This window comes from Drosophila teissieri, chromosome 3R, assembly GCF_016746235.2.
Source record: "Drosophila teissieri strain GT53w chromosome 3R, Prin_Dtei_1.1, whole genome shotgun sequence".
Taxonomy (NCBI): Eukaryota; Metazoa; Arthropoda; class Insecta; order Diptera; family Drosophilidae; genus Drosophila; species Drosophila teissieri.
In genome coordinates, this window is record NC_053032.1 from 9,954,698 (window position 1) to 9,975,297 (window position 20,600).

At 40.7% G+C, this 20,600-nt stretch overlaps 1 protein-coding gene across 1 annotated transcript; it reads right to left on the reverse strand.

Annotated features, from left to right (window-relative positions):
• Window positions 1–3,783: 3,783 nt before the first annotated feature.
• On the reverse strand, window positions 3,784–4,648 carry LOC122621539. Its single transcript, XM_043799436.1, has 2 exons — window positions 4,451–4,648; window positions 3,784–4,388 (listed from the first exon to the last, which is right to left on the reverse strand). Exons 1-2 carry the CDS (start codon window positions 4,566–4,568, stop codon window positions 4,321–4,323), a joined length of 186 nt encoding a protein of 61 aa, XP_043655371.1. The 5' UTR covers window positions 4,569–4,648; the 3' UTR covers window positions 3,784–4,320.
• Between the last annotated feature and the right edge of the window lie 15,952 nt (window positions 4,649–20,600).

Sequence of the window (20,600 nt, forward strand, 5' to 3'; positions counted from 1 at the left end):
TAATGAGTTCACTGTGGGCCAAGGAATGCTGCAAATAAGAAATAGACAAGACACTTGCCACTTGAACCCGTGCTCCCATTAAGTCTCAAACGGACACACATACAATTGCACGGCAGCTGCTTCTGAGATTAAAGCCGCCTTTGAGTGGCTGTTGGCCAAGACTAAGACTGAACTCGATGGGGAGAAAAGACTCTCACTAGGCACTTAAAAATTAACGCTTTTGACAGCCAAACGGACTTTCAAATACGCAGAGCCACATGAAATACAGAAAAAAAGAGCAATGAGCCTAAATGCCGCACCGACTTCCCGCTTAAAACTCTGGGGATTGTAACTCTGGGACGAAGCCAAAGCGCAACAAAGTGTCAATGCGGCTTTGAGACGAGTTTAACAAGATTGGCAGCGACGGCGGTGGAGATGGCCAGCGAGGCCAGAAGATTTTCTCATAAGGTGCAAAATCTCTCAACATCATAAAACCAAGAGTTGGCGATGTGAAGGGGGCTAACGATGCGGAGACAACAGAAACATGCACAGAGATGAGCATCCATAAAAACATACGCGAGTTGGATTTTGGTGTTACATATATTTTCCCCGAAGCTCCTAATTAGCCAAAGCCGGTTCTTTGGTGGTTTTTGGCTTTGGCTTTGGCTTTGGTTTTGGTTTTCTTTTTTCGGCTGCTGTGGTGGCCGTTTTATATTTTATTATTCTTGGGCCCAGCCCCCCTCTTGGAATAAACGAAAAACAATGGAGCACTAAAAATCTGGGGATAATAAATAAATTAGGTCTTTAACGATGACAAGAAGCAAGCTCAAGGAGGACTTGCAGTTTTAACATCTCAATTAAGTTGTTCAAGCTCATTGTTTTCAAATTTTTGGCTTAATTTTCGTATGGTTATGGCCGCTTTGTTTTTTTTTTGCTTATCTCATTTCAGTCAAAATTACGGAAATTCGTAAGCGGCCGTGGTAATTTCAATTTGAAAATGGTTTCATAAATGCCCAAATCAGGTTACTAACCCTACACTGGTGGTATACAGATCTTGCCCTTGCCGCTCGCATTGTAATCATGTCTTAATTAACTAATTAGCTAATTTGCAAACAATTAAGCTAACGCTGGAAAGGAAAACAGAAATCCTAAGAAATATTTCTGCAAAGTTGTCGAGTCATTTGATTGCAGATTGCAGATAGGAGATTGGACAGCAGCTGCCGGAGCTGAAAATATATTTATGGACAGTGAAATTGCTAGGAAAGTGAGGTGAGCAAACAGAAAATATTCCATTTAATGCATAACATAAATATTTGTACATCGAAAGAAAGAGTGAATGGGAGATGTTGGCACAAGAAAATGGAAATTAGTGTCTGAAAATAAAATGGAAAATGTTCGAATTGTGAGAATACGCAGAAGCACTTTCGAATATGCATTGGCAGATTGTGTTAGATTGTGTTAGCAAACATTTTGGGTGCTTAAGTAAATTATCTTTAAAATATTCTTAATTTCGTATATCATTAGAAACTGAAATCGGTTTTTCCATAAAAGCCTATGTCTGACTTTAGGCCCTATAAAATGTTAATTGCCGTAACCAACCCTTGTTCATCGATAGTTCCAGTTTTGCTTCGTTTTTATTTGGCGCTGAGACCCATTCATCAACTTTGAATAGTGTTGCAGAATTCAGTTCCCACGTTTCGCAAAAAAGAAACTGAAGAAAGGAAAATCTAAACTGTTTTATAACTGTACCAAACAAGAGCCATTCACTTCGGCCTGAGAACATTATGAGCTGTCCACCTGCAGCAAAGCAACATCGCACAAAAACCATAGTGGAAAGAAGATCTCTGTTGTTTTCACCCCCAAAAAAATTGGTTATGGAGGCCAAGAGAAAAGATCTACGCACTAAAACACGAGTACCTGCACGAAAAGCATTTCCAAACAATTGAGTTTTCGAAATGACAATTTTCCTTTATGGTAGTTGGAAGTTGGAACAATGCACTTGATGCCAGAGCCGGAGCTCTATTGCCGAGCATCCGAAAAAACGCTTTTTAATTACGAAAGAAAAAACAAGAGACGCAGCTGCAAAAAAAGGAACATGAAAAAATATTAAATTTTGGCGCCCCAAACTGAAAGTTCGTTGCCTGAGTCTTTCGTTTTTTGTACCCCTCCTTAGATGAAGGAAGCAGTTTTTTGGGGTCTCGATTTAACACTTCTCAGCTGACAAATGAGCAGCATATCCTGTTGATCCTGTTGCCAGGAAATAATTATAATGCTGTTGCAAGAAACAACATTAATTGCAAAAATAATTAAAAACTCATAAATTAGCACATGCAAAAGCAGGCCGAATAACAAAGTGCAAATTTAATTATGGCCTTCATTAATTAATTCATTAAGAAAGAGGAGGCAAGAGGTAGCCGCAGTGTTTTTGCCACTAGCTAAATCAATCAACGCCAAATACAGGCAATCGAGTGAGTCCCTAAGGACGTAATCTGATGGAGTTGCAACCGGTTTGTCTTCACTCCTTTTTGGCATCCTTAGAATACATTATGCAACTGCCAATGCCACCGACACCGGGAGGTGGACTCCTCTGTCCGCCCTTCAGCTTTCATAATTTATGGATTTTATATGGCGTCACATTCGCCCAGCCGCCGCCATGCGCTGACAGTTTTTGCCACTGTCGGACATTTTGACAGTTGCAGGTTGTCATCGTTCAGATCCGATCCCCATCCCTCCTTTTCACATCATCTGCTGGATCTGCTGCAATTGCAACTGACGCATTGCCAAAAATACGCATTCGTATTCGCATCTCAACTGCCCCTCCGCGGCGTCATAAACTCAACTGTCATTTCAATTTCCTCCGTGATCGGTGCAAGGTGCTCTGCATAAAGCAACCAGTCAAATGTATGATTAAGTAATATCCGAATGCCATAAAATTACCCTCTTCGAATCGAAAAAGAAGGTTTGTGGCTTAGGTCTTTTGTTGCTGAGTGAGTTTTCCCCCCGGCAGATAATTATGCGAACATTGCGTAATGAAGTTGATAAAAGCGGGGAATACGAGTTTGCGGCTGATAAGGCATACAAGATATATACTCAAGCTCAAAAGGGGTGGATATCTTAAAGGATCTTGACGCTTACCTTCCCATGAGAAACTTTTTGAATGGACCTGTTCCTGACAGTTGACTGTAAGGGATGCATAGCTTAATTTGCTATTTAATTTCATAACTGTGTTTTACCCTATTCTATAACGCCAACTTAATATGTATTTATGCAAATTATACTTTCTTACTTTAGTTGAGGGTAGCAAGAATGCACTAAAGGATTACCATAAATTAAAATAATTATATGCAAACATCTTAATTAACCACATTATCCAATGACCTGGTTAAGTTACCTGGAGTCTATTTCGTATTAACTTAAAAAGCAAATGTTTGCGTTTAAAAATAATCTTTAAACTGTAAACATTTCTTATAAACAAAGGTGTTGATACTCACACCTTCTGATATTCTCACACTGTTTTAGTTTAATTGTATATATTAGCAAAGAAAACTCTTTCAGCTGCCTTTGCATCTGCCCCAAATGACTAATTTTAACCCTTTTTTGTGCTTAAAATGTTGATGAATAGATAATGAATTATAAAAAATGGTCAGAACATGTTTAATTAGTACCTACGAACAGAACCCGTTCTTAAGACCCCTTTCTCCGATTTCGAAAGAAAGGCAGCTGCTAAAGAAGTGCTAATGCCAACTACCATCAGTGGATAATATCGAGTGGCTAAAAATGAAGTTAAAAAAAAAACAATTAAAATGCAATTTCGTGCAAATCCATTCCGAGGCGAGCTAATGCAGCTGCAACAAGCTTGGAACCTGTTGCAGATGTCTATCCGTCGCTGGCCGCTCATTAAGTTTATTAATTTCTGATATCAAGACAGTTAAATTTAGTTTGCTTCGCATTTGTGTCGCCTGCCACACGCAACAGAAAGCGGTGAGCATGAACCGTGACCAGTTTTCCCCGAAAAAATATATCCAAAAATACAAAACAATAAAACCCCAACCCCGAGAAGAACTTCTTCAACCCTTGCGGATGAACTACGAGCGTTAAATTTTCAACTTGGCGTGCCCCACATCACTTCTCCGCAGTCCATTCGATTTCTACGCTTTCTACACTCACATCTTTCCCTCATATCTTTCGCTGTGTTCGTGAACAGGTGTAATGATTTTTGGTTTTGCACCTTGACTTTCTGCTTCCGTTTCAGTTCGAGCGAGGCTTGTCGATAAGTTTTTGGCTTGGGGTAATTTGTGTGCATTTACTTCCTCGCCAACAAACTTCCGTATAGGCTGTCCTTTATGTCTTTCGCAACTTCCCCTGCTTCATCAGCCAGGCGATGTTCACATTCTGCACATTGGGTTGCTCTGACAAAGCAATCACTTTGATTTTACATTTCAATTATCTTAAAAATAATTTATTAACCTACCCGATTCTTTACGACGCTTGTGGTCTTCAGATTCTGCCTTAACACAGTGGGCCAGATAAAAATGCAGCAATGGCACCACAATCAGCAATTTGGGAAACGTTCGCCAAGTAATCCTCATTTTAATAATCTTCCTACTATATCGATTTCTAAATATTTTTATATTTTTTTGTATAATTTAAATTACAGCCTACTTTTTTCCCATTTAGGAACACCCTGTAACGCTTCCTCCTTTTTCTTAATTGTTACAATTTTTGCTAAGCACTTTATTAGCCCAAGACTCGCATATGAATAAAGCTGCGAGAAAGTTCGATATGTTTTTAATATAATAAAATTTGTATATACATATTACATATATATACTATTATTAAAGAATTCTTATTTACGAATTGAAATGTTATATTTACATATATTAATATTGCTTATACCTTGTTTATAATTGTTATGTTTATTATATTTTGAATCTATATTTTTTGTTACATCTAGAATCCGATCTGATTCTGTAATATGTATTTTATGTAAAAAATTAATCGCATTTGCTTTGTACCAAATTATTACTTGCAGTGTAAAAGGATATTTTGTAATATAACCGCAAGGCAACTTCCTCAATATCAATCATTACGCTCGGCTATATTACCAACCCCTTGGCCATATTTATGCCTTGGCTTTCTTCATAAAGCATATTTAGTGTGTAATGTGCGTTGTCCCCGAAACAAAGTTTCCGTTTTATATTATATTTATTTTTCGGTAAGCTGCAATTTTCAGGTGTTAGCCGAGAGCTTCCAGCCAACTGGCCATCGAAATTCAGCTCAACCCTTTCATTAAAGAGGAAACCAAAATGATATATTTAATCCGTTCGGTCGTTGGGTCAGTGAAGCGTATGCTTGTCTCGGAGCCACGGCGACAATGACAGCGAATGATAAACCTGATATGGAACACACTTAAGGGCTCAACTTGGGTAATCTGCAGTTTGCTCGAGTAGAAACAGCAGCTAAAGCAGCGCCAACTGGAGAACCACGCAGCCAAAATGAAAACTGCAGGCAACTCAGCAGCAGATCCGAGGGGTATAAGTCTGCATGGTGTGGTATATCGCCGGAGATCGCAGATCGTTTCCAGTCGTGCAGGTGGATTTCTCAAGTGGCTGCGTCCGCTTTCTGGACTCCGTCTCCCTCCGTCTTCCTCTGTCTCCCGCTTTCCGTCTCGCCACATCCCTCTGCGTCAGCTGATTCTCGGAGCAACTCGCAACTTCTCGGAGGTAATAGATACATCTGTATTGGCCTCGTTCTTGGTTCGAAGTGAATCACGTGCATCTAAGAATAAAGGGTTGGCTTGACGATTGCCAGATGTTATTTAAGAAGCCCAATAAAAATAAACTGCTCTAACACTTCTTCTGAACCAGAAAATAGAGCTTGCTAGATGAATTGGAATTTTTCTAATACACAAAATATACATTTTAAACAAAGATATATAAAATAATGCGCAAAATAGATACACTAAACTTCGTGTTAAAAATACAAAATGTTTCTTTAAATACTCTACAAAATACAATTTGGAACCTACAAATCTTAATAACATTTTATATTAAAATATATAAGAAAAATGATTTATTTTAATGAGCTTGTCGTAAATCAATTCTATCGCTTGAAATCGGAACCTAGTCGAATTTCTTAATTTGGATTGGCAGCTTTATCCCCAAATCCTGAATACGTTCCTCTTTAGCGCAATCCGAATGTGATATCCATAAAAATGTCTCCTAAAAATCACCAAAAAAGTAGTAAATGTCAGTTCAGCGGAGACACGAGCCCCAGACCCAAAAGACTAGTGGCATTCGTCACTGGCATTATGCATGCTTGCTTAAGAATTTCCACGGAGATCCTTGAGGAGTTTCCTCCATGGCGACTGCAACAGCAGGGGGAATTGCAATTGTGTGTGGTGTCAAAAGTCGCACAGCAATCCATCAATTTAACAGCCATGGAAAATCAACACAATGCCAAGCAATTGTATGAAATATGTCAGTCAAAAGAAGAAAAAAATAACTCGGAGCAGGACAAAGGACACAGTAGTCGTCACAGTTTGGGGTGGAAGTAAGAAATGCCAATGCGAATAAGAAACAGAATGATTTCCTTTTCCTTTGACTTCTTGGCTTGTTTTCAGGGGGGACAAGATACCACAAAGGAAATACTCACATTTATACGGAAATGTGTGTCCTTTGTGGCATGTTGAGCAATGTTAACACACAGTAGCTCGGCAAACTTTAAGCTGTTCAAACATTTAGTCAGAGCAGCTGGCTCCAGTGTCAACAAACTCTCACTGTCCTCGGTTTTTGGTTTTCCACCTTTTTTGTATCTGTCTATGCCCCAACGCGTGCCATATGCCCACATGCCCGGGCATCCAGAATGTCAACTGCAGTCTGTGTAATTAAAAACCGATCGCTGCACGCTGATCATTTATTTATGCATGCCCCAAAACCCAAAATCAACTTTCAACCTGCTGCTGCTGACCAGATTTTGATTGGCTTCGCGGCCCAAAAGGCAAAACAAAGGCACAGTAAAATAAAACCAAATCCTTTTTTCTGGGCAGCCGGTGACCATCAGGCTTCATTTCGCGTCTGCTTCCCATTTTTTCGTACTTGCTTTAATTTTTTGCAGTTTTTCGTGTGTGGCATGAACGAGCGACAACATGCCACAAACATTCCACACGATAAATAAAAGCAGTAAAACTTAAGCTGCTCCTTAAAATAATGTTTCGCCACGCTCTCTTTGAATGCGTATAATTTTCTTAATGTCGATTAAATATTATGGTAGGGTTGAGTTAAGGCGGGCAGAAACCCTCTTTAAAACAGAGGTATTAAAAAGTTTATGAAAAATGGGGAATTTAAAGTATGATTGCTTTTTGTCGTGTTTCATTGCATTTTAGGAATATAGCTCATATTCACATTACAAGTTGAATAAACAATGACTTTTATTAAATATTTCAATTCTACTTTGCCTTTTCAGATATATTGTAAAGTTGGAAGATATCTTCTCCAAAATGGTTTATGGTAAGAAAATACATTTCTATTAATGATATCCTACAATGCAACGCAAATTTGCGTTTCAGGATTAAAAAATAGGGGATGGGATTAGTTCAATACTGTGTCAGAAAATGTTATTGGGAAATATATGTTTCTGAATATGCGACAACTATTGTGTTTCAGATAAATTTAGTCTTAAACAGCATGAGTTTCCGGACTATTAAATATCCGTGACTAAGTCAAGGGTATTGCGAGGGAAAAATTAGTTTTGTCTCGACAGCGTGTCCAAAATGTTTTTAATACATCGATTAAAGTTGGCTTCACAAATAAAATGAAGAAACTCAGCCGTTTCTCTTGGTTAGAGTAGGTGTGTCAACGGACGGACGGACATGACCAGATCATTCGGTTAGTGATCCTGATCCTATATATGTATGTGTTCTACTCTTTTAAACGAATTCAGTCTACTGTTCTAAGGGGTTTAAGAAATTTGCATTATATTCTGGAAAATTAGTCTACCCAAAGAAATTAAGAAGGAAAAAAGCGACAGTTCGATATTCCTATTAACCATTGCCACTGCTCATTAGCCCATAAGACATGGGCGGTTTTGCATAAAAATCGTATAAAGAATCCAGCTACGAATACAAATAAGCAATAATCAAACTAGACAAAATCGATGGAAATCGCCAATGGGCATTGACATTATTTGAACGCTTTTAAATCGTTGGCTGTTGGCCAACTCTGAGAATTCTCTGAAAATCACACCTTGGTCAGAGCATGGTTGGAATAAAGATTTCTATAAAAATTGGCAAGGCAGCAGACCGATTTTAATCATCAACGCAGATACCATAGCCAACAGATCCTTGTCTAGAAAAAGGATACATGGTCTGGCTGTGTTGTGATTGCCACCATTTTGGAGGAAACCCAGAGCAGCTGCCAGGTCAGGAACAGAACAAAAGTAAATCTCTCCTGAATGTTAAAAAAAGGAAAAATCCATCCATTTGGGCTAGTGCAGCCTGTTGCACTCAGGATGCTGCTGATCCTCCGGTTCTATCCAAGTACCTGCTGCGACCACCAACTGCCAGCCCTCAGAGATTGGTTTCATTTGTTGCACATCCCTACTACCTACTCGAATATTGAAACACCGAAATCCCCTTGGCAATCTGTTGCTCTTGCACATGTCTCTGATTCCCGTCGAGCGTAAAAAAGGTGGCGGACCGAATTCGATGCCCGGCAAGGTGTTCCACTGACCCTCCGAAGACTTGGAGTGATTTTTGTTTTCGCGGAATGCTCGATGCAATGAAGGAAAATTCCAGCACATGGCTCTGCATTTGCAGGGGAAACCTCGATAGGAAATCGCTGTAACGAGAGTAGTCGCTGTGGATAGAGTAAGCCCTCAAGGTGTTCTTGGCATTGAAGTGGATTTCCCTAGGAACTCCTATAAATTTCCCAAAACATTAAACTTCAAAGAACCATTTCTATGATGGAAAAGTGTTCTTAGGTTAATTGAAAATGTCTATTTCTTACTGTCAATTAGTTTTCCGTTCTAATGTTTTATTCTTTGAATCACATAACAGCTTAATTCAGTTTTGAATTATTTAATAATACCCTTGCAAACTGAACATACATATTCACAAAAATGGACACCTTTCAATTTTTCTTCGATAAGTCGCCAATCTAAATGTGGTTGTCGTTGCCGCCCACCACCTGCTAATAAAGTTGTCATTTCTGCACGATTGAGCAAACATTTGCGAGCGGCTGCGCAGGGGAACCCCCCATGAGACAGCACGTAGAGCAAAATGGCCAACAATTACCGGCAGCAGCGTAGTCTGAGAGTCATTACAGTGGCCAGAGCCCAAGTTGGCCATAACAAGCAAGTGGCGCTCTATAATCATAGTCCCAACATGGATCTCCATCGAGATGGAGATAGAGATGGAGATGGGGACTCAGATGGAGTTGCCCGCACTGGCACTCTAAATCAATTAACAGGCACATCAAAAGTGTTGAAAACTGGAGCAGGCGATGGATAGAGAAGTAAAGTGAGTCTCATGGAGAGGGGCCCATGGGAAAGTGAGGTGCAACATGTCCGTCTCACTGGCAACTGACATTGAAGGCTAATCAGCATGCAAATAATGTTGCCGCCCCTCCGCCTCAAGATTAAAAAGCCATGTGGCAAGCCATGTATAGCCACCGTGAAGTGTAACATCGGGCGATGATGGAGGCTCTGGGGCCGGGCTCTACGTGATGGAGCTGTGTGGCAAACCAGTTACAGTTTCCGAGATTGCCCAGTTTGCCGAGTGAAATGAATTTGTTAACACCTAGCCAAAACGAGGCAGGCGTGCCACGCCAACCAGCGATAATTAAGTATGCGTCACGTTGAAAATCTGAAGGAGCTCCTTCTCGTACGGATTATTTGCCCGGCCCATTAGCGGACAGGCGCAATATTTTGGTGTAATTACGCCGGGTCCTCCCCTCGGACACGATGTCTTCATTAGGCCAAGTGTACTGGCCATCATCGTAATTGTAATGTCAATGGCATTGTTATTGTTATGATTGCGGCCCCAACTAGTTTGTTTGTTTGTCTCCTTGATTGGCATTCACTTGCCACATTCAGATTGAGATCTCCGGGAAAACTGTAGCAGCAGGTTTTTCACTTTTTCACTTTTATTTATGATGAAGATGTCAATCGCGGATGAGTGGTCCGTCAGTGTCGGCATTTGTTTGGCTTACCAATTCGCTTCTACTGCTAACTGGGCCTGTCAGCATTTGAGCCGCGATAGTTGGTGAGGGACGACTTTTTTTAGTTTTGCGCCTGGGAAAGTTTCCCCACTCACGCAGACATCAAAGGGGGGACATAGGAAAGTTATAGACTCGTTAGCGAAATCTTCGGTGAGAATTAGGTTGGGGCAAATGAAGAAATTGAGTTCTTAGGAAACAAATTGTAAATACAATGCGCAAATACATATTTATTTATCAAGAATATTACCATGCCAAGTTGTGTGTAATAACAATAAATGTTATTTATTTAAAAGTCTATGTTCTTAGTAGCTTTAATTACACCAAATATATTACTTTAAAGTTAGCTATATTTTTAAAAAACCCCTTAAAAACGACCAAAACTCAAAATGCCAAGAAAAGTTGTTGAACTCCTACACTCATTACACCCAATTCCCCTCTCCACCCTCTAAGTGGCTTAAACATTTCCGAAATGCAAAACATCAACGATAAACAACAACTTTTACGACCGAATTTCATTGAACGTTGCCACAAATTGAGGAGGCGAGACGCAGACGGCGGCTACCTTGGCTCACACACACACGTGTACCGACTGCCAAATCAGAGTCAATCCCAGCCGCTAAAAACGGTAGTCCAGAAAGCATCTTGGCCAAGAAAAGGAGCTGCGTACGTGTCACCAAGCTACCAAGCTACCAACCCACCAAGCCACAAAGCACCACCATCGCACTCACGAACTCGGTTGTGCTGGGGCGGGCGATTGTCACCATTACCATTACCATTATTACCATTACCATTACCATTACCTTCTCCACTACCATTACGATCAGGGAGACGAGCGGGAGACCCGGGTTTTGGGCTCAGACCGGGAGCTCGTCTTCAGCTCCAAAACTCCCGTCCGATTCGGGCGTGCGGCTATTTGATGTCAAAATAATTGTTAAGCCGGCGAGCAGTCCCAATTCTGAATACCCTTCGAACTCAGTATTTTCCAAAAAAAAAATATATATATATATAAATAAAAAAAACAATATAACAAACTAACCAAAATATAGATGTTCATACTGTGTGCAGATTGTAAACTCGTTGTTTTGGTTGTTAAATACGCACTTTTGTTTTCTGATTTGTTCTTAAATAAACTATTTTCTCTCTTTCAAAGGGCATTTGAGCTTCGTCCTTGGCAATGCACCTGGAATGCCATTTTATTTATTTTATTTTGATTGTATTTTGGAAGAAGAGCTTCGTCAGCCTGGTTAGCCAGTAGATATTTACGAGTAGCTGTTGCACTGGAAACGTGACAAGCTTATGAAGATTTATGGGGTTCAGGAGGCAGGCGAAGACGGCGGCATTCGACATTGTCGCCATTTCCATTCTCACGATCGGTGTTCGATCGACAGTTCTTTATGGACTCCGCACTCCCCATAGCCGCCCACTTCCCTTACCCTTACCCACCGTACTCCACTCGGCCCCAACAAATTTGGTGGATTTGTTTAATTTAAGTACAATGTACGTGTTATCATTGGTCGCTCGGGCATTGATTTTTAATTTGTTCATTAAAAGGCAATAATCACGCCCTGTCGCAGGATCGCTTCCCAGCCTCGAAGCGGATGACTCGTTGCTGCCTTTGTATACTAATTTGATTGCGACAAAATATGGCACATTAAATTCATCAATTTATATTTATTCGCTGTGCATAATTTGATACCATCTGTGGGCTTGATACATTTAATTTCGGTACTCGAGTTTAATCAGGCATGCAGTTGGGGTTTTTGGCGCAATAAATTCGCATCGGGCATTTCAATGGCCTGAACTGCTCCATTTTCGTGCGGTTTTGGCCAAATGCAAATGGCCAGATTGTGATGGGAATGCAAATCGCTCTAAAGTGGCGCTGGCCATTGCCGTGAGTCAGCTCTTCGATTAGTGGAAGTCATTGGATATCTTTTATTATGGATGTTCGTCAAATACACAAGTCTTCGCTAGGAATGAATGCTTATTTACTACGAATATAGTTCCTCATCATCCCAAACTTTATTCCATTTGATGGACTATCCATGTGTCCCCCTTTCCCGCGTACTTCTCTACATTTATTTATTTTAAGCCAAGCAAAATGTTTTACATGGTTTTCTTGCTCTATATTTATCTAAGAAATAAGAAATTCCAACAGTTGTCTGATGCCGCCACCTTTCTGTGATTACCTCTAGCTATTTGCCCTCCTGCACACATTCAATCAGAATCGAAATCTTCCCACATGTCGGCAGGTTCGATTGCCGTTAGGACTTAGCATATTCCCAGCCATCGGCGGTGCATCAGGGACCGTCCTCATTAGGCATGCACAGCGGCTTGGCGGACACATGTTTGACATTATCAAACCGCAGCATCCTCCTTTGAGCCATGCTTAATGCTCTTCGCACATGCCGGACTCGAAAGAAAATAAAAAACCATACCGACATGCTGGATGGGAGCAGTAAAAATGGAAATAAATTCAAAAACAGGCCGGGAACAGTTGTGATTTCGGGAGTGCAGGCACAACTGTTGCACACAACTGGAATCGGAGGCTGGAATCGGGACTGCTGTTATTTCCGCTTTCAGATTTCTGTTTTTCGCATTCTCATTCTTATTTTTCTGGATTTGTTTTCGTTCTGGCAGCCAGAACCGCGGCCCTTGCTTCCGCATCCTTACAACGAGCCTCTCCGGATCCTTGGAACGCATCTGTCGATGGTAGTGACAGGTACACCGAGTTTTTCACTCGGTACCTACGCATCTTTTGTCCGACGATCCAAATCGGAATCGTTCGCTTCCTATTTCCTTTTTCTTCATTTTTTGCCAAACCGGAAGTTTTTGTGTCTTTGGCAAACTCCAATCATTAGGGGATCATGGATTTCGGCAAATTACAACGGGCGGGTCAGAGATTTTCCCAGGAAACTATCGGTTACAGGTTCAGAAAGGTTGCGAACAGGTCTACTACCTTTAGAATTTTCATTTCAGCAAATTTGCATGATCGGAAGGAAGTCGTTTGCTCTTTTGAGTTGGAAGATGACACCCACAGATATTTGTTTACGAATGCACTTATAATTGGATGGGAGTGTTGGATTAAGGGAATTACAAGGATTGGCAGGGACATTTATGGAAATTCAAATGAACAAAGAATCGCTATCGGAAGGGGAAGGATGTGAAGACATCTTTTACAATGAACTAGCCTAGGTATTGGTTGAATCGAATAAAATATATAGAGAGGAATGTGGCCAGTTGAAATACTGAAAAAAATGAAAAATATACCTTATTTTAGCAACAAAAATAATAGGGCACAACAACTAAAATATATTCGATGTTATGTACCCATTCTCAGTATTAAGTATCTTAAACTTCCTATAGTTTTACGATGCCACATACAAAGTAATCAATTTTATTTTCATGTCTTAATTTCGTCTGCTTAAAGTATAAGTAAGAAACACCAGCGAGCTCATGTCTCGGGCAGCAACAATTGAAATCAAGATAAGCCCGAGCAACAGGATAAAGCTGCAGGACAGCCATAAAGTAGGGACACAATGCATGGAGAATTATGCTATAAATTATACAATGCACATTGCAACATTTTAAATGCCGGCTGCCAGGGGCCGGCTGCTGGCCAGGACGAAATCGTGAGCAGGACAATGGGGCAGGACTACCTGCCTTGCTCTTCGCCTCTTCCTTGAACCTGCCGATGGTTATCGCCGTCTTAAAGCGTCTCAAATGAGTCCAGCAGCGTCTTCTTTTCTGTTGGCAGCGTGACGAGCGATTAGAGATTAGGACTTGGACAAGGACAAGGACGAAACTACAGGACGTGGTCAGACCGGGTCGGGGCTGGATACGCCTAAATGTGTGTTTTTTCACCTGAGCGTTTCCATAAAAAAGGAAAACAAATTTCTTGCTGATGTCGATCAGCTCAGACATTAGGAATTTCCTTGGAATCGCACTGGACACAATTGATTTTGTTCTTGACCAATTGGAATTCATTTTTAATTTTTTGATAAGAAATTGATAAGTTATGATCCATGAAAATTGTGAAGAAATCATGTCTAAGGACCCCTTTAATAGCGATAAGGTGTTATTCCTGGAATGAACTCGTGGTTGCTCTGGACAAGAAGATGTAGTGCTGAGTGCTGTGCAGAACAAAAAAAAAATTTAATTTCTATATCATTTTTTTTATAAATTAATGAATAAAGGGAAATAATACGTTTCAAGCTAAAATTTTTTGAATTAATACACAACTGCATTTAATTTCCAAGAACAAAAGCGTGTATTTATCTTGTGCTACAACTGGTAGTTAATAAAATTTTATTTTAATAACCAGGCTAACCTTCCTTTTAACAAAACTTGAAAAATAAAACATTGTATGAATAGGCCCTCGGTTTAAATGTAGATTCAGCATAATCGCACTCTTTCATAAGACGAAATGGGGAGCTGATTTGCAACATAAGCCCTTTAAAACCATCTGCCAAAACCATTTCCCCTATTTAATCGAGATCCAAACAGTTGCAAAATTGTCAAAGGCCTTTGAGCAAATACAGGCACCGTATCAAAATTTAGACAACAATGAAAGGATTGCCCAGGACTACAGGATAATCCTGGCATTGTGCGATAGGCTTGCGTCAAACGGTGGCAATTGTCAACTGGCTGGCATACCGAAAGGATTGGCAAAAGCCAAATATTGTCAAAAACTGAATTGAAATATAAAATTGAGAGGTGGAGCGGAGACATCTGCTGGCGGAGGACATTATGTGGGCGCAGGACAATATGTTAATTGACGGCAGCTGAGCCGCAGGAAATAGACTAAAAAATATGAAATCATTTTTTCCCCATTCTTCGTACTTGCTGGCCACGTTTTTTGTTAGTTCCATGTTGGGACTACGCACGCTCCAAGGATGAAATGACAGGACGATCATTGCCAGTGACAGCTGCCTTCGGTGGAAGGAGCACATGCCGCACATGCAACTAAAGCAGGATACGCATATCCTGCGTGTGCCTTACCAAATTGAGAGATTTTTTCTATTAAAAAACAACGAAGAAATTTTCGTAGGCGGGGAAGGACACGCGCTCCGCTTGACCTTGACATTGTTCCTAGATGACAGGCGAGTCCTTTCTCGAGGACTGTACAGAATACAGAGCATGAAGAGCACATGTACAGCCTGCTCCGCTTCTCCTTTCACTGGCAGCAAAAGTACTTACCAAGCGATAAATTGCATATACTATTCTAGATTCCATAGACATATCTATCAAATCAGTATTTATTTGTGAAAAAAGATTGAATGCCAATAAAATATGCTTTCTAATTTCATTAATATAGTTTTCTTTTAGGGTTAAAGACGCCATTTGCGATTAATAATACGAACTTACATTTCAAACTGCACTTTTTATTTATACAAATTCTCCTAATCAGTAGAATTTTACCATTTTGCTTAGCAATATTTCCCTCAGTGCATACTACGTTTTTTAATGTTACTGCTTACTTTTTGTAAGTATCCTGTTCCAAGAGGTCCTGCGTGCGTACGGCAGCAACAGCAACAATACCAAGAAGACGAACAACGAGAAGACGAGGCATAAAAAGAAGAGGAGAATTGAGAAAAAATTGAGCGGGGCAGATGTTTCCTCAACAGGCTGCAAGGAGCGTACATAACACCACGCATGATCAGTTCTCGTCCTTCGGGCAGCTACTTTTTTTATGGCTTGGAGCATTGTCCTCCACGCACAACGCACAATGCTGGCAGACTTCTTTCTCTTTTCCATTTTCTTTTATGTTAAAAAACAAATCCTATTCCGTTGAAAGGAATCAAGGAGTCATCGTCGAAGGATAGAGCTCGACCAGCGGGGGATTATTCTAGAAAAGTGCGGGTGCCTGGAGAACTGGATAGAAGCTTACTTTCTTGCCTTGCCATGCGATGATTCAATGCTTCTGGAAATAAACCATTCTAGGTTCTTATTTCATATTCAATTCAGGTGGCCCCGGCTCATGCTGGTCAACTTTGGTTAATTTTAAGACATGAGTAATCGAAGTAGAGTCGGAGTAGCGAATAACAGCAATTGGTCGGTTTGCTTTTAAAAAAACGATTTCAGGCTTAAGACATACAAGATTTTCGCGGGTTAAAAAAGCATTAGGTATTTAACATTAGAAACTGCGTTCTACTATCTTTCGCTATATTTTAACCCTTTTATTTGAGTAATAAATATTTTCAAGCTTTCTCTAGAGCTTGCTTTGCGGGAACATAATATTTATTAATAATAAAGGGGAAATATAATTTTCTGGTATTTCATGTAGACTCTTAAGTCCCCAATAAAAGAGACTTCAATATCCCGGTTTTTTTCCTAATAATCGTATGTTTGCATTGCTACAAGAATAGACAATAAGCCCCATTTAAGAAATTCGACATGGATTCATTACCAGCTGTATTTGTATCTAGCGCCCCCACATTGTTTGCCGATAGCAAAATATGCAACTGAATTAACCCATAGATGCCAAGGGCACAAATTGCCATCATTTACCTATATACATATCCACCTTTTATACAATTCAACCCATCCATCGATCGATTGAAATTTTTGCAGCTTGTCTGTGACATTTGCCGATTGTTCACTCCCGTTGAATTTTACGCAAACATGACAGGGAAATGTTTATTCTTGTGCATTGAGAATAGAAGTCCTTTCACTGAAATGCTCCAGATTGATTTGTCACATTTTATGTTTTGCACCAACGAAAGGGTTGGATATGTTTGTACAATTAGATTGAAAGGTTTAAATGTTGATTTCAAGTCAGGGAAATACATCTGCCTATCCTACATTTTGAGTACTCAATTCCCCTCAACTAAGATACGTGATATTGGACCAAATCCTTTCTGAGAACAGTTCTTTTATATTGGCGTAAATCCCCATCATATACCGATTCACACTTAAGCGTGATTTTTTAACGCAAGCAAGGCGAGTGTGTGAAGGTTTTTCCGGGTATTACCCACTCACCGCTTTCATGTTGTGCAATAGGCCAGAGTTGAGGTAAAGTACATCTGTTCTGGCCACTTCATTTGACCTCGACCGAATGCAAATACCTCAGAACAGTAGGTGGGCCGAAAACAAATTATCCCTGGCGTTGGCTTTGGCCAGCAGGTTCAGTGCGTTCCACCTTTGTTTGCCGTAGTTTTGGTCCTGTTCCCTATTTGATCCTGCCTGTTGCTCTCCTTTGTTTCCAGTCCGCTTGCAGCTGTCCGGCTCTTTGAAAATATTTGCATATGTGCACGCACTGTGGGTGTTTCTGGCCAAACAATGGGCCACCTCAGCATAGTCGGTATTTCACGCATCACCTGCCCCGCCCGACTCACCAACTCCGACAATGGCACGTGCTTTGTGGCCGAACTGACCTTTGGCTGGCTTAGATATTTGCCAGGACATTTGAGCCAGGAGCCGGAATTACGTTTTTAAATCCTCTCGTTTGGCCTTCCTGCAGATCTACAGCTAAAGATATGCTCTAATTAGCAAGCAAGGTTGTTTATCGTAAATCCAGACGTTGTAACTGGGGGATTTCGATGCTAAGTCTCCTTATCGATCGAGAACTTAAAGCCTTCCCATTGATACTTGTTTCGATAAAAGGGATCATGGCAAATTTAAAAAATAAATGGAAAATTCGAAGGTTGGTTTCCTTTTACAAACTGACTCTTTTCTTTAATGAATATAATACAATGTAAAAATCTCAGGGTGCAAAATAAAACTATATAGGTAAACTCATGCTAAGATAATATCTTTTAACGCACTCATTTATTAAATTCACATCTTTGATCGCAAACTATAGACAAGATTCGGGGAATCTCCCGCATAGATGAAGTTCTTAATATATCCTGTCCTCTATCTCTGACCAGCCAACCATGATTCAAAATTCCATTCACCGATGCTCAGTCTTTCAACGCATCGCAATCAACAAGACCCAATAAGTTTTCCCTCTTCACGAGGATTTATCTCTTGCATTTTCTGCGATTCCATATTTTGACACCATTAAATGAAGATTTTTGGTTAGCCGAGCTGCGCAGACTCCGTGCGTCGTAATAAATTTTATATAAATTTGACAAAATGAATCAAAACAATGGGCCAAGATGCAAGGACACGCACGCCGCGCTGAACAAAACGCGCGACGACAGAGCGGTACAATGGGCTCCGAAGCACTCGAAACCGGACAAAAGGCGAAGGACGAAGGACGAAGTACCAAGGAGCGAGTGATAAGGCCAAGAAAAGGCCGTCCAGCCAGCACCTGGTGTCAGTCGGCGTAGTTTACGACTAAGATGAAGCCGCTGCAAGGACGATCCCTAGTACAGTTGACGCTCCTTGCTGAGCGGAAAGTATCTCAGAAGTCGAGCTGAGCACGTGCCCTTTGCTAGGCGTTTGTTTCACTTAGAGAAGCAGAGCAAGCGGCAGGGCAATGGAAATGGAGGTCACTCCGGCGCAGATGCCATCTCGAATCGATTCTCGGATACAGATACAGCTCAATTTAATTTCAGACTAAACCCTTTCAGGATCAGTCACACTCAGAAGAAAGACGCATTTATTCGGCTTTTACAAAAACAGACCCAAAACTTAATGTATTACATAGATACTATTCAGTTTAAACCAATATAAATTTCCAACAGCGCGAATTATTAAAATCAATTAAACAATGCTCTTCATTTCAACTTTTTCGAGTGTAGGGAAAACGTCTGCCGCTGGCTCTAGCCGGCTGGTCAAGGGAGAGAGAGAGAGAGAGAGAGAGAGAGAGAGATCCAAGACTCCAGGTGGTAAATCCCTAACCCGCCTCGATAATTGCGCCATGCCATCATTTGACTGACTTTGACTCGAACCCTTCGGCAACTGTTTTGTTTTCGTATCGTTTTTTCGGTTCTTTTTTATTTTCTGGTGTCCAACCCGTTGGCATATAATTCGTTGGCATCTGTAAGCGCAAGGGCTTCGTCTTTTTCAGCCACGTTGTAGATTTTCGACATCGTCGTTCATTAGCCGACTCGAGTCCTTTCCCTCACTACTTTTTGGCAGTTGGTCATTACGCATTCATTGGCAGATGCTCTCGAACTGCTTCCCTTTTTTATTTTCTTATTTTCGGCTAAGTATCCCTCGCAGAAGGGTCAAGCAACACCTTTGATTTGGAGCTGCTCGAAATTGAATTTGTGAGCTCAGTTAGAAGGGTTTCTTGGGCTTCTTGGGTTCTTGCACTGTTTGCAGGTTGCCTCTGCGATCAGTTTCAGCTGATAACTTGCAGCCGGACCAAGAACTTGCAGCCGCCTGTCGCGTGTAAATTTGGTTAACAAAGTATCCAAAGCAAAGATTGTTCGAGATATATGTATATTGGCCACGATCTCCGTCTCTCCAGTAGCTGCAATTTGCCGAAAGTTGTCGGCAACTTGAACAATTGAGGGAACCCAAAAGGAGAACTAACAAAGATTGGACACCGAATAACTAGGAACAGCAGGCGAAAAGATATCAATATCCATATCGGTAGCCAGGTCGACTCACACAACTGCTGCTGACATATGGACAAGCCTAGATACTGCTTGATTTTCAATGGAACTAAATTGTAACTTAAGCTAGTGCACTGAGAAAAATCCTACCGCACAGAGTATTTTCGCAAAAATGATTCAAAGTATCTTCCGAAAAAGTAATTGGCAGTAATAGGAGCAAAATAATCAATAAAATATGTGACGAGAAAATAAAAGTTCATATCAATGTGTACTAGTATAAAACTTCATATTAAATTTTCATTATAATTTTCATTATAAATTTTTATAAGTGTACTGGTTGGTCAAGCATCAGTGACAAGGTCCAGACATTCGTCCTTCCAAGTGGTTTGTTGCAGCGCCGCCTGCAACGCCGCATGTGTCCTGTGCGTGGACCCTTGCCAAAAACAAAGGCGGGCAGGACACGAATCACGGATCGGTTGTGGGTGTTGTCGGGACCAACCCAGCCAGGATTCTCTGGTGTCCCGAAGGTCCACCCGCCTGCCTGCCTGCTTGCATCCTGAGGTACCATGAGGTACCTTGAGGTATCCTTTGGCATCCTGCGGTGCCGTTTACGATTGTCATTTTGCGGTTTTCACGTCTGGCTTTCTGTCCGTCTTTTGTTTCAGGTCTATTCTTTTATTTGCGCCGAGCGAAAATTCGTTCGTTTCGTATTAGTTTTCACTAATTTATTTGCAATTGTTCGACATTTTCGCTTGCTGGGCATCGAATGCTAAACAGAAGCAGCTCGTTTTCAAAATGATTCCATTTGTAATTTATTCCTAAATTAAGTTATCGAATAACAAAAGAACGCAAAACGAAAGAGGTTCCAAGAAATGTTTGGGAGGCACTCAAATTACAAAATCTTTATGCAAGCAGTTTAAAACAAAGTGTTGTATAGCTAAGATCACCAAGTAAC